This window comes from Corythoichthys intestinalis, chromosome 2 (genome assembly GCF_030265065.1).
Source record: "Corythoichthys intestinalis isolate RoL2023-P3 chromosome 2, ASM3026506v1, whole genome shotgun sequence".
Classification (NCBI taxonomy): Eukaryota; Metazoa; Chordata; class Actinopteri; order Syngnathiformes; family Syngnathidae; genus Corythoichthys; species Corythoichthys intestinalis.
Window position 1 is genome coordinate 13,921,117 of NC_080396.1, and position 12,673 is coordinate 13,933,789.

Below are 12,673 nucleotides of genomic sequence, written 5' to 3' on the forward strand. Positions count from 1 at the left end.
ATAAGGTGGCGCTACAGTGGCTTAAAGACTAGTAGAACATTTGACATATTTACGTGAAAAAAATGCTAACAGCCTGATTCTTCGCTCTTTTAATAAAAAATCGAGACTGTTTTACATCCATATCTATGAAGAATTGAGGGATTTACGCATTTATTCACAATAATTTTCAACGTAAAAAGCTCTTTGTCTGTTTCCACTCGTTCAGCTTTGACGGAAATAGGCCCCCTATTAATCGGCCCCGTGACCCATGTCCCGTCAATATCATTAGGAAGTCTATGTTTGTGTTGTGTACTTGCCAAGCCAAAGTCAATATCAACCATAGACTGTTGCTCACTAAGTATTTAACCTTTTATGGGGCACTCATTTAACTTCTTGGATGCCATTGATGGCGCTGGACGTCCAATCCATTTTGACAGGGAGGGGCGAATTTATGTTCAGAGCTAGTCCTCCCAGTTTAAATGAATTGGGCGGCTATCAGTGTCAATGGCAGGCAATGAGTTAAATATGATATATATAATTTAGAGCAGTGGTTCTTAACCTTGTTAAAATTACCGAACCCCTCAAGTTTGACATGTTGATTCCGTAACCCTTCGGAATTAGATAATAAAGCCTTTTTTTTTCAAATTTAAAACCAATATATCTAAGCTAGAAAGCTAATAATTTAGCAAATTCTTCTCATTTTGACTGCATGTTTTAGCAACAGTTCAAAATTTGAGACAAAGCTGCCCATTGATCTGTTCTATTCCCTCATACCAAGTGCGACTTTAAAAAATTATTCACTCGCATATTTTAAACTTGTAAATAAATTACGTCACTATCAAAAAATGGCGTCCGTATAAAACTCACGGATATCTACCTCATAAAGATCGCTTAATTGTATTTTTTTTTTTTTTGTTACTGTCGCATTTTCTTTGATATGTTAGAAGTTTTTTTTTTTAAGTTTAAAAGGGTAAATATATGAAAAAGAACATCTCGACCACTCCTTGAGGTCTGCAATTTCTGCATCGCGACCCTTTTTATATTACCTTGTTACACCCATAAAATCCCCCCAAAATCCGGCTGTGGCCATTCACATCTGTGTCTTGACACTCGATGATATATGCTACGTAAGCCTGTCGCAATATGCAATAATTCCATTTATCGCACGGTAAATAAAAATGAAGGCGATCATTTTTCCGCTGCGATTTATCGCCTCGCGTGCACCTGTGTGAGGCTGATGTGCAGCCAAAAGTTCGGCTTCCTTGTTACCAACTAAAAAATAAAAAAAAGTCCGCCACATTAGAAGCGGATTTGTTACATTTTTACAGGTACTGTACTGTATTATTGTTATTATTGCTATTATTATATTATTGTTATTTTGATTTTTATTCATATTTTATTTGTTTTGCTCTTTGTAATTGCTATTTGCAATAGTAACAGCAGTATTGATTAAGGATGTAGTGTGGGTTTTTGGGCTATGGAACGAATTATTGGAATTATAATGTATTCTTATGAGAAAATCCTGCTCGACATACGACCATTTCGACATACAAACAAGCTCCTGGAACGAATTAACTTCGTATGTAGAGGTACCACTGTATTACACATGGAACGCCATAGCAGAAGCTATAAGGGGAAACGTTTTCATTTGCCTAGATGCTTAAATTATTAAGTGGAATTTTATTTTTCTTAAAAAACACATTTTATTTCTTCTGTGTTTCTGTGCAGTATTAATATTGTTGTCTTTTACTTAAAAGAGGCATGGTCTATTGTTTTTAGTTGTGATTTCCTAAAAAGTATTTTTGAATTTAAGAGTAAACATTTATTGAGTTTAAATGGGTGTAGATGATCTATTAATATATACTGTATTCTCACAGTGTTATTGTAATTTTTTTTTTTTTTTAATTGGGGGGGGTGTAATAATATCGCAATAATTCATGAAATAAATTATCGCACACTAAAATTTGTTATCGCGACAGGCCTAATGCTACGTGGAGTTTTTGGATCGAAACAAGGTAAGCACATGATAATATCTCGTTAAAATCATGGCGTCATTAATTCTGCTCTTGCGTGCTCTCACCTCCAGAAAGGATTTTGCTGTTTAAAAAATATATATATTTTTTTTAAAAATGCCCTCCTGTTCAAAATTTTTCTTCCCCCGGAAAACAGAGATTATAAGTTTTCCGATGATGTATCATACATGCATATTGGACAATTTTGAAATTTGGTGAAATTGGGGGTCTCAGAGCGGAACTTCAAGTCACCTGAGTGTTTTCCGCCATATATATTTTTCAATATGCTGGTGATGCTTGAATCTCTTCCCTCTTCTATCTTTGTCGGTTCATGGATACGTCATTCAAGAGAAGTTTGGGCAAGTGACCATTTTCTTGGTAATAAAAAACAAAAACAAATTATTATTATATTGTAGTATCTAAAAGGAAAACACCCACTTAGTGATGATAATGCATACTGAACAGGACAACAGTCCATTATTTTCAATCAATTGTACCGACCTGAACGGCACAAACTCTTATGTAAAAAGTTTCCTGAGCGTTTAACATGACGCTCCCCACGCTAAATGCTAATGCTAGCGAAAACGCAAATGCTATGCTAATGCTCCAAGCCACCTAGCATCGCGTTAGCAACGAAGTCACAACCTCCTTCCCCTCCTCCCCTCTCCCGCTCAGGTCTTTCCGTGTCTCAGACATTTCTTGTGTCATTCAACAAACGTACTAATGCATAGTAACGCACACCTTTAAGTCCTCATTAACGGTAATAGCGTTGCAAAGATCCATCCATCCATCCATCCATCCATCCATCCATCCATCCATCCATCCATCCATCCATCCATCCATCCATCCATCCATCCTATAAATCAAATGCATAATAATTATTATTATTATAAACGGCACGAGGCTTGCCACCCTTCCCTTGAAATATGGAATCGTTCCGTAATTGGGAATTAAAAGTTGCTTCTGTATTGAACCAATACGGCGCACAGTTTATTCGGTATTTCACAATTGTCCCATGGGGCGACCCCGCGCAACCTGCTGCTTCGATGGCGGGGAGTGGTGGGCGGCGGTGTGCCCAGCCCATGCACGTCTGTCACACACAAACACACACCTCCTGCGCTCATGCGTGACCACTGAGCCAACAATAATGAACAAAAAGGGCAGGGGATATTAAAGACAGCAAGATAGTTATCTGCCTGCCCACTGGTGTCTGCCCTGCACTGCGCTCCACTTCCGGGTTCATTGCCTAGTTCCCTTGCTTGCTCTGTTCAGCGCACCGCCCTGCGCGTTTTCAAAACAAAAATGTCTTCTTCACCAGCAGAAGCTCAGGACACCCCACCTCATCCTCAAAAGGGGAAACGTCTCCAAAAAATACAGTGGAGTGGGAAGAGGGGAACCCGTGGCTCGATAGAGTCACTGATGTTGATTATAACGCGAACTGCAACGCAGGCAGGAACGTTTTTGCAGCGTCTCACAGAGGTGTAAAAGAGCATGCTGCAGGGGACCTCCACAAACTGTATATAAGATCCCAGAAGAGCCTTCGTCACAATTATTCGTACCTGAAACATCCCGAGCTTGATTTGGTATGTTATTATGCTCTTGTATATGGATAACATACTGTATAAGCTATAATTATATTTACCTTCATACATCTTGCATTGATAGGAGCATAGCTAGGCTATTTCAGTTGCAACTATGGTTGATTATTGTTGATTTTTTTTTTTTTTAAACATTCATTTATTATCAATTAATATGGAATGAATTTATGTACCCATAAAGAACATCTTATTTTGTTATGCTAACTAATGCTCCTCATTTGGAATCATTCCTAATAGATTATCAGCAAATAAACACTGAATAAATAGTCCTACTGCGGATATATACTATCTATTGATTGATTGATAGTGAATTTGACATCATCCCACTCCTACACTCTAAATTACTGCAGCTGAGGTGACACAGGTATACCACACAGTAAAACGTAGCCAGCCAGAGCTACAATAGTGCTGACTGTGGACACAGGCTCAATAAGAAGATTTTTGTATGTGATTTCAAAATGGTGAAGAAAATGACTTTGGGGAGAACAAAGCAATAGGCACTGTTGAAACAAGCCCTGGGTCCAAAGGCAGTGGGTGATGTGCTCAAGATCTTAACGTCACCCATCCCATTCTCCATACAGACCGATGCCTCGAATAAATTGAGCAGGAAGATGCTTCCCCTTGCTGTCCAGTACTTCAGTCCAGAGTCTGGGTTCACCAACAAAATGCTGGACTTCATAGATAATGCAGACGAGTCAGCTGCTGGAATTGTAGCTCTCCTGGAACATTCCCTTAAGAAATTTGGCTTGTCAATGGATCACGTGACCGGATTCAGTGCCGACAACCCAAATGTTAATTGCGATATTCACAACTTCGTTTTGACTAACCTGCAGAAAAAAAAAAAACAATCTGCTGCAAGGAAACTGCCATGCCCACATAGTGCACAATACAGTTTTCTCATCTAAAAATAGATACATTTCTATGCATTTTAGGAGTTTTGGGGATGCCCCTTTTTTTCGCCAGTAAGGCTTTGGGCCCGAGGGGGGCGTCCCTTATTTCTATTTCTGAAAAGTGGCAACCCTAAACAGCACCGGTCTCGTCATACGACATGCTCAAAACACAACGATTTATGACAGCGTCGCAATTTCATTTTTTTCCCTCAAGACGGCAGCATGTCAGATTTTCTTGTAAGAGAAATCCTCATGGGTCCTATTAAGGTTTGTGCAAATGGTAATAGTGGTGAATAAAGGAAGAAAGTGACGCCTACCGTTGAAATGAAAGAAATCATAGAAAAATATGAGCGCAGTGTGCTTGAGTGAACCGGCTAGACCAGGGGTTCCCAAACTATTCCACATCAGGCCGCGGTGGGTGCTGGATTTCTTTCCAACAAAACAGGACGACACATGTGTACCAATCTGGTGTTTTACAAGTGTAATCGTTGATTTTAGTCAGGTGCTGCTTGTTTTAGCAGAAACCTCATTGGTTAAACTGTCTGTGCTCGATCGGTAGGAACAAAAACAGGACCCACAGGGGTCCTTGAAGACTGGTTTGGGAACCACTGGGCTAGACAATACGGCTCCTCGTATCCTCCTCTAAAGCCTGAGTTATACTCTAGCGTTGCGGTGACGGTGAAGTGATTACGGCGTCAATGAGCATTCAATAGTTCTGCAGTGAAGGAAGGCGTTGCTCTGTAATTCACCGCCAAGCCACTAGAGGGGTGTGGTGTTATGTTTGTACAGTTTTGGGGCATGCTTGTTGACTTCCGCTAGTCTAGTTTAACGGAGAAAAAAATAAACAATGCAAGATGGAACGATTGAATGTAAATCTTCTGCTAATCAACATTGAATAAATGTTGATCATTCAAATGTTGAGGGGCAGGCGACACAGAAGACCGTTTCGAGGTGGTCTGGCCGACTTTTGATGCCATACAGAGAGTTCTAGACTTGGGTGGAGACAGCTAACTGTGGCAGCTAGCTTCAAACTAGCGTCGAGCACTGCGTCCAAGGTCTGCAAAGCCCTCCAGCCAATTTGTTCCCCGTGTCCTACAACCAGCCAGTGGGAAGCCATGCGTCTATGGAACTTCCCAAACTGCGTTGGGAGCCTTGATTTTAACATTATCATAATAAGCACCAATGCACTCTCAATCAGTGATGATGTATCGTGTGTGAGATGTCTGTTATTGAAAATTAAAGATCAAAACAACTTTTTTGACACCAAACCTGTGCCTTATTCCTCATATACTTGAAGTGTGACACGTAACTAAGCCACAGACTCACAGCAAACATATGTAAACAATAAATGATGAAGTGCACCAACCAAAAATATGACATAAAGTGATAAAAAAATGGCAGTTTTTGGCCGACTGGGTCACCGCTTCGTGTGACCACTCGATTCCGAACACACACGTCTCGGTGGTTCTTCCATTTTTTTTTTTTTTCCCAATCGCCGTCCTTGCCATTTGGCAATCACAATAATGTCTTGACGAGACTTGCTCTTCGATGATATTCCTGTCGGCTTGGTCCATTTTTGCGTAAAAAAAATAATGTTTTACAATGGCGGTGATTTCGCGCTGAACCGGAAACAACAGTCTGAGCGAAGATATTCCTGTCGGCTTGGTCCATTTTTGCGTGAAAAATAATGTTTTACAATGGCGGTGATTTCGCGCTGAACCGGAAACAACAGTCTGAGCAAACCAATCACAGTCCATTTCTGCCACGTTATATGCGTTGACGTGACGCTAGGCTGACGCTAGGGTTTGAAAAATCAATAGGACCGCGTCAGGCTACGGCGCAGGGTCGTAAATCGGGTCTTCCTTGACGGCGCAGGTCTGATGCGGGAGTACAACTCGGCCTTAACTCTACACCCGTTGTCTCCTCCGATCTCCGTTCGCCAGTAAGTTAAGGTGACAATAAAAATGCGTTTCAAAAATTTCTTATTTATTCATATTTTATTTGTTTTGCATCTTTTAATGTTATACATTTGTTAAAGGGATCCTTACGGTGGCCGAGAGGTGTCAGGCGAAATGCAAAGTCCAAACACTTTCCAAATAGAAAAAAGCACGAACCCCAAATGTAAACGCTTTGCAAAAGAAAAAAGCACAAATGCAAACTGCCACAACACGATCCCCAATTCCTAAAGCGCGATTGCAAATTGGCAAAAGCACGAACCCCAATTGCCACAGCACGACAGCAAATGGCTCGTAGCACGAATGCAAACTGCCACAACACGATCCCCAATTCCTAAACCGCGATTGCAAATTGGCAAAAGCACGAATACCAACTGCCACAACACGACAGCAAATAGCTCGTAGCACAACAGCAAATGGCTCACAGCACAGCAGCAAAATCACGCAACACAACGGCAAGTGGATGACCCGGAAGTTTAAAAAAAAAAAAACAAAGGCCGACACTTTATACACTTTATATGTACTTTGTGACCATCTATACGGCCCTCCATGAAGTTGCCCCCCACCCCCCGTCAGACGCAAATTTATATAAAAATGATGTCAATTGTTTGTGCTGCAACGGTTTTGTTGATACAGTATTATGCTTTTATTGAGATATTAATTTCGAGTGGTGACGTCACTCGTAGCTTTTCCTCAGTTTAGCTCCCGCGGCTAATGGAGCGTACCAACTCTCTCGATAACAGAGGGGTGCATAATACAAATTCGGGTCCACTTTGCAGTAAATTGGGGGCTTAGAGGGACGTCATCACTCGAAATCAATATCTCAAGCCCCCCAATTTACTGCAAAATGGACCCGAATTCAAGCTGTACAAAAACACAATTGTTCTCTTGTACTAAAATATGTTGATAGAAACACATAAAATGTTAAATCAATGGCAATATTTTATAATATTTAGTACTGTACATATTTTCACCGATAGTTGGCGCCATGTTTTGCGGGCTCGGAGTGATGACGTAAATGGGACGTTTCCAATTGTGTACAACAATTGTGTAATGCTGCCTAAACTCGCTAAGTAAAATGCCACGATGTGCTGCTTGTGGATGCAATTTCCAGTCAAATGGAAACAAGGGGAGTTATGTGAGTCTCAGCAGATTGACAAGAAGAGGAGAAAGGTTTAGGAAAACGCCTGTAGACTGACAAAACTTCCCATAGACCCAAGGCTTTGTTCTCGCCATTTTTCTCCTACCGCGTTCGAGGCTTTTAGTCGACGACAACTTATGAAAGAGCTCACCGGAGCGGCTGGATATAAGCGGAGACTAAAATCAAATGCTGTCCTAACTATTTTCCCTCACAAGAAGCCTCAACGCGCATGGATAGCGAGTGAAATGCGCGCAATAAAGCTCCAAAGACAAACTGCTGGCCACTCTCTTCAACAGGTAAGCTGCTCCTGTCACTACAGCAGTAGGCGAACTTTCTGGTGTACCGCTAGTCACAGAAGAAGCTAATAATTCACCTCTACTGTCAGTTCGTCAGGCAGTAAGTGTGTCTGTTCAGTATTCACCTAATATGAGTGATGCTGCCACTCAAACTGATCCAGACACGTCCGATGCAGCGATACAGTGGCCAGCTGATGTGCGCCGAGCAGTTAATATGCACCATCCTTACGTAGCTAATCGGTTGAATCGGGAGCAAAAAAAAGCAATCGGATCGGGAATTATCGGGATCGGCAGATACTCACACTAAAACGATCGGATCGGGAGCAAAAAAACATCATCGGAACAACCCTAGTGAATACAGTAGTTCCTTCATCGTTACTATTATGAAATCAAAAAGATCATATTCTCACGGTCAGTCGGCGCCAAATAAAAACTGGGGGAAAAGGTTTAAATCAGCGCTTTCGATTCATGTTGAGGGCAGTGCTCATTGCCATTTTTTTTTTTTTTTTTTTTACAGTGCTTTAAAGAAGTCACGTGATTGAACAGGGTGGTGTGATCATAGAACGGCAAGCTTGCGTCTGATTGGTGTAATGGAATCATGTGATTATTGGTGCGACATCTCATTGGGGAAATTAGAAGAGCTACTTTTGGCATTGTTGGCAAAAAAATAAATAAATATAATATTTAGAATAAAGAAGAAAAATGTTACAACTGTTTTGTAGCCCAAAGTAGCAGAGTAAGAGTAGCGTTTTTTCTTCACAAATCTATTCAAAAAATGTATGGCTATATAAATATAAATATCTTAGAAGTACATTTTTCTCAAAAAGTTACTCAAGTAAAAGTAACGGAGTAGGCGTTACTACCCACCTCTGGCAATGAGTAATTTGTATTTGTAATTGTACCCGCAGTATTTATTAGGGATGTCCCGATCCAGGTTTTTGCACTTGCGATCAGATACCGACATTGTTTTGCACTTCGATCCGATACCGATACTGGCTGATACCGATACCGGCCTATCTGAGCATGTATTAAAGTTTAAAGTTATTTAGCCTCCTTATTTAGTTGTCGGACTCATGTTGAAAAGGGTTTTAGCACTCTTGATAACAACTAGCCAGCTTAATTAGGTGAGTTTGAATAACACACAATGGTTGGTAACAAGAATCTGGCCTGTTAATTCAGTGATAAACACAAATTATAAATAAACACAAATGGCATAGTCAGTCAGTAAAACGTGCAAATAATATTGTAAACTGTCTTGAAAACGCAAAACATACAAACAACCTCAGTGGAAAATCCCACAAAGCCCCCAAGCTATTAGATACTTTTCATGTTTCGTGCATTAGTTACAAAAATTGTACAAAAAGCCTCTCAGGTTTAAATAAGCGACTATTTCAGTATCAAGTAAACAGTTTAAAACAGTAAATAAAATACTCAAGTCCCCATTCTGTATAAGCAGCTTTAAACTACATTCAATTAATTTAATGTTGCGAATCAACCGTTAAAGTTGTTAAAATTGCTCCCGTTATTCCATAATTTCCCTTCTGTCTACTTTTGACATGTGAAAGTTTTAAAACTGTTTTGAAGATAGATTCAAGTCAAGATTTTGCCGATTTAGGAGTATTTTAGATAAAAAGTTAATTAGGTTTGCTTGGAAGGTTCGCTACAACAGCCTTCTAGGGAAGTCTTCTGCTTTAAGATGGCGGCTGTTCACTAACGCCATCTAGTTTTAAAAACGTGTTGCTAACACCGTTGAGTCTGTCATTTTGCATCTATTTCTATATACATATGATATCTATTATCTACAGTAAAATGATGTTGACGTAGTTTGTAGCGGCTGTCAGCTGGAGTCAGGTATTCTTGTGTTTTTTTGATTTAGCGGCATGAGTTGAGCCGAAGCCGTGAGTTAAGCATTGGCATTACTCGGGTCTATGACAAGCATGATGTTTACTCTCGGGACGCAATGCGGTCCGTTCCTCATTGCGCCCTGAAGACCGCGTTGTGTATTAGTTCCGCTTTACTTGACATATTTCAATAACCGGAATTTGGATGTTTGTGAATCGTTCTCGAATCTTCCACGGCCGAATCCCTCAAGGCTAACTCAAGGATGTAATGACGGCTGGGCATGTTGTACCGTGGTTCTAAGTGTTGGATGGTGCGTCTTTAATCACGAGAGATAATAGCTCGTCATCCAGAATGAATTCTTCGGCAATGACTCTTGTTATTCCCTGGGTTTTGGGACTGTCGAGTGCCAGTTTGTCGCGCATAGCAAAAGTTTCGGCCAGTTGTGTAGGACCTTTCTTTTTGTCTTCAATTTTCTTAACATACTCTTTATAATGTTTATGGTGGTATTCCGCTAAATGCTTGATTAGATTGGTTGTAGTAAAACCTCTTACAGCTTTACCACCATGCTTTACTTTATTGTGGCATATGTTGCACTCTGCCTCTTCGTCTTTGTCGTCCTTTAAGGTAAAATGATCCCACACAGATGACATTTTTACCGATAAACTTTAAATTTACATTGCAGTCATAATGTAGGAGATGCCACGGAGGTAAATTGGGAGACGGGTGTGCCGCAAAATGCGGACCGGATTTTAGGGAAACCAAAGCAAAAACTGGAATGGATTATGTAAATCGGTGCGCTGGAATACCCGGACCGGACTTTCAAAAAAAACTGGATCGGGAGTCTGGATCGGAATTTTTCCGTGTTGGCCGATCCGATACCGATGCGCATTTTTTTGCGCATATCGGCGGTCGAGCCGATCCAAATATCAGATCGGGACATCCCTAGTATTTATCACAGGTTTTTGGGCAGTGGTACAAAATAATCGAATTATAATGGATTGTTATGGGGAAATTTCTCTTGAGGTACAACCATTTCCACATACAAACCATGTCCTGGAACGGATTTCATTCGTATGTCGAGGTACCAATGTATTTCCTTAAAAAGGAATTTTAATTTTGAATACATAAGAGGTAAACCAGCGCATTAGAACATACTGTATTGGGAACGACATTTGAGGTTCAGGTTTGAATGGGTATACCTAGTTTTTGATCTGTAATACAAATCATTTTATATCAAACTAAATGAAGAAATATTCAGTTGCACTTCCAACAAAGTAAAACTGATTGAATCTCTATGACGCACACAGCAAACTGGTTCGTCCAGGTTAGTTAGCTGCTGGTTTGCGGAGCGACTGGACCCAATTCTGTCCTCATTTGATCAATGTGCTCTCTGAGGCCAATAGTGCATGAGCAGCAAATATCCGTTCGCAGTGTTTGCGCCCTGTTGCCGGCAACGCTTTTTAGCAGGTCACCAAATAAACTTGGCAGTCAATCTCATCAAATGGATACTCCAGATATTTCTCCAATATTTTGTCATTTTGTTCAATTAAACATTGAAAATATTGAAAGAGGGTGAAAATTATAGTGAATGTTCTTTTTAAATTCGTATTTATTTATTTATTTATTTTGTTTATTTATTTTAAAGCAACCAGGAAAAAAAAAAAATCCCCTACCGCAATCTCACAATGATGCATTCTTTTAATGTCTATTAGAAACTAATGACACTTTTCTCAATAGGTAAAAAAAAAAAATCCACCCAACCTGCTTGGTGATTTTGCAATTAGATACATTTTTTTCTATTTTCCTTTAGACTCACAATGACTTGAGTAAAATGACTGAAAGTTTGAAAAGAAGGGTGAATGCATGCCTTGAAAGCACATGATCACAACGTACTGTATCTATTTAATAGCATGGTAGAATTGAAAAATAAAATTTACCTTGTGTGGTGAGAGTAAGCAAAAGTAAGCTGAAACATTTGTTTACACCCATGGTGCTCCTCAAGCTGCAGGATGTCGCCATAGAAACAGTTTGGTCTTGCTTCAGATGATCTTATTAAAGAGCCAAATGTTGAATGAGTCAATGTCAGCCTGGTGCTGCTCGCCCTCATCCATCTGTCCCCCGGCTGTCACTCTGCTGTCCACTTTGAGTTGAGACAGAGGGATGCCTGCCTGGATTCAACACTAGCAGGTGCCTCCTCGCTCTGGTGGAATCCTCGGATCACATGAGTTCGCTTCCCTGCTCCTCTGCATGCATGACTCTCTCACTCTGACTCTCATCTCAGCCTCTTCCCTCCCTCCTTCTCTCTCTCCCTCTCTCTCTTGCCCTCCAACGGTTCTTAATAATGCACGGTGGAACCATTGACGATGAACGGAATCAATTCTGTTTGTAATTTGAAACATTTTTCCCCTTGGGAAAAAAAACACCCTGGTATTGTTATGTGAAATTGTAACATTTCGCTACCAAAGTTGTCTTTTATTGGATTCAACAGCAGCTGTAGTCGTACCCGCAAGATTCTGAATATTGATATCAGGGAGAAAGGGCTTCAAAATACCCCTCCCAAGCTTGGACATAGCCAGAACATAAGGCGGAACCATATACCTATCACACATGAGGTTGATTTGTGGAGAAATTTAAGATAATTTCACTTTAGAATAGTGCACTTAAAGGAGTACTCTAAAGTGAATGGAGGCACATTGCTTATAAGTGTAATTAAAGCTCTTCCTGTTGGTTCAAAGAACATTATTATCCATAATTGTAGTTGTAGGTTTGTTTGTTTTTTAATCGGGAAGGATTATGACTCCATGATCATTATTTCTAATTTGTAAATACCTGAAATGTGCTATGAGTTATGGGGTTTTGGAGTTTTGCTGTCAAACAACAAATTAAAAGCGTTTTCAATTGATAATTGCAGAAATCGATGAGTCAAAGCTGCTGGGTTAAAGATGGAAGTATCACCCATA

General features: G+C 40.2%; 1 protein-coding gene across 1 annotated transcript in view; it reads right to left on the bottom strand.

The window, feature by feature from the left end:
- The window catches only part of chrna4b (cholinergic receptor, nicotinic, alpha 4b), an 81,600-nt gene extending 69,688 nt beyond the window's left edge, over positions 1 to 11,912 (bottom strand). The window contains exon 1 of the mRNA XM_057857519.1: positions 11,651 to 11,912. Within this exon, the coding sequence (XP_057713502.1) occupies positions 11,651 to 11,732 (82 nt within the window). The 5' untranslated portion in view covers positions 11,733 to 11,912. The remainder of the gene's footprint in view (positions 1 to 11,650) is intronic.
- Between the last annotated feature and the right edge of the window lie 761 nt (positions 11,913 to 12,673).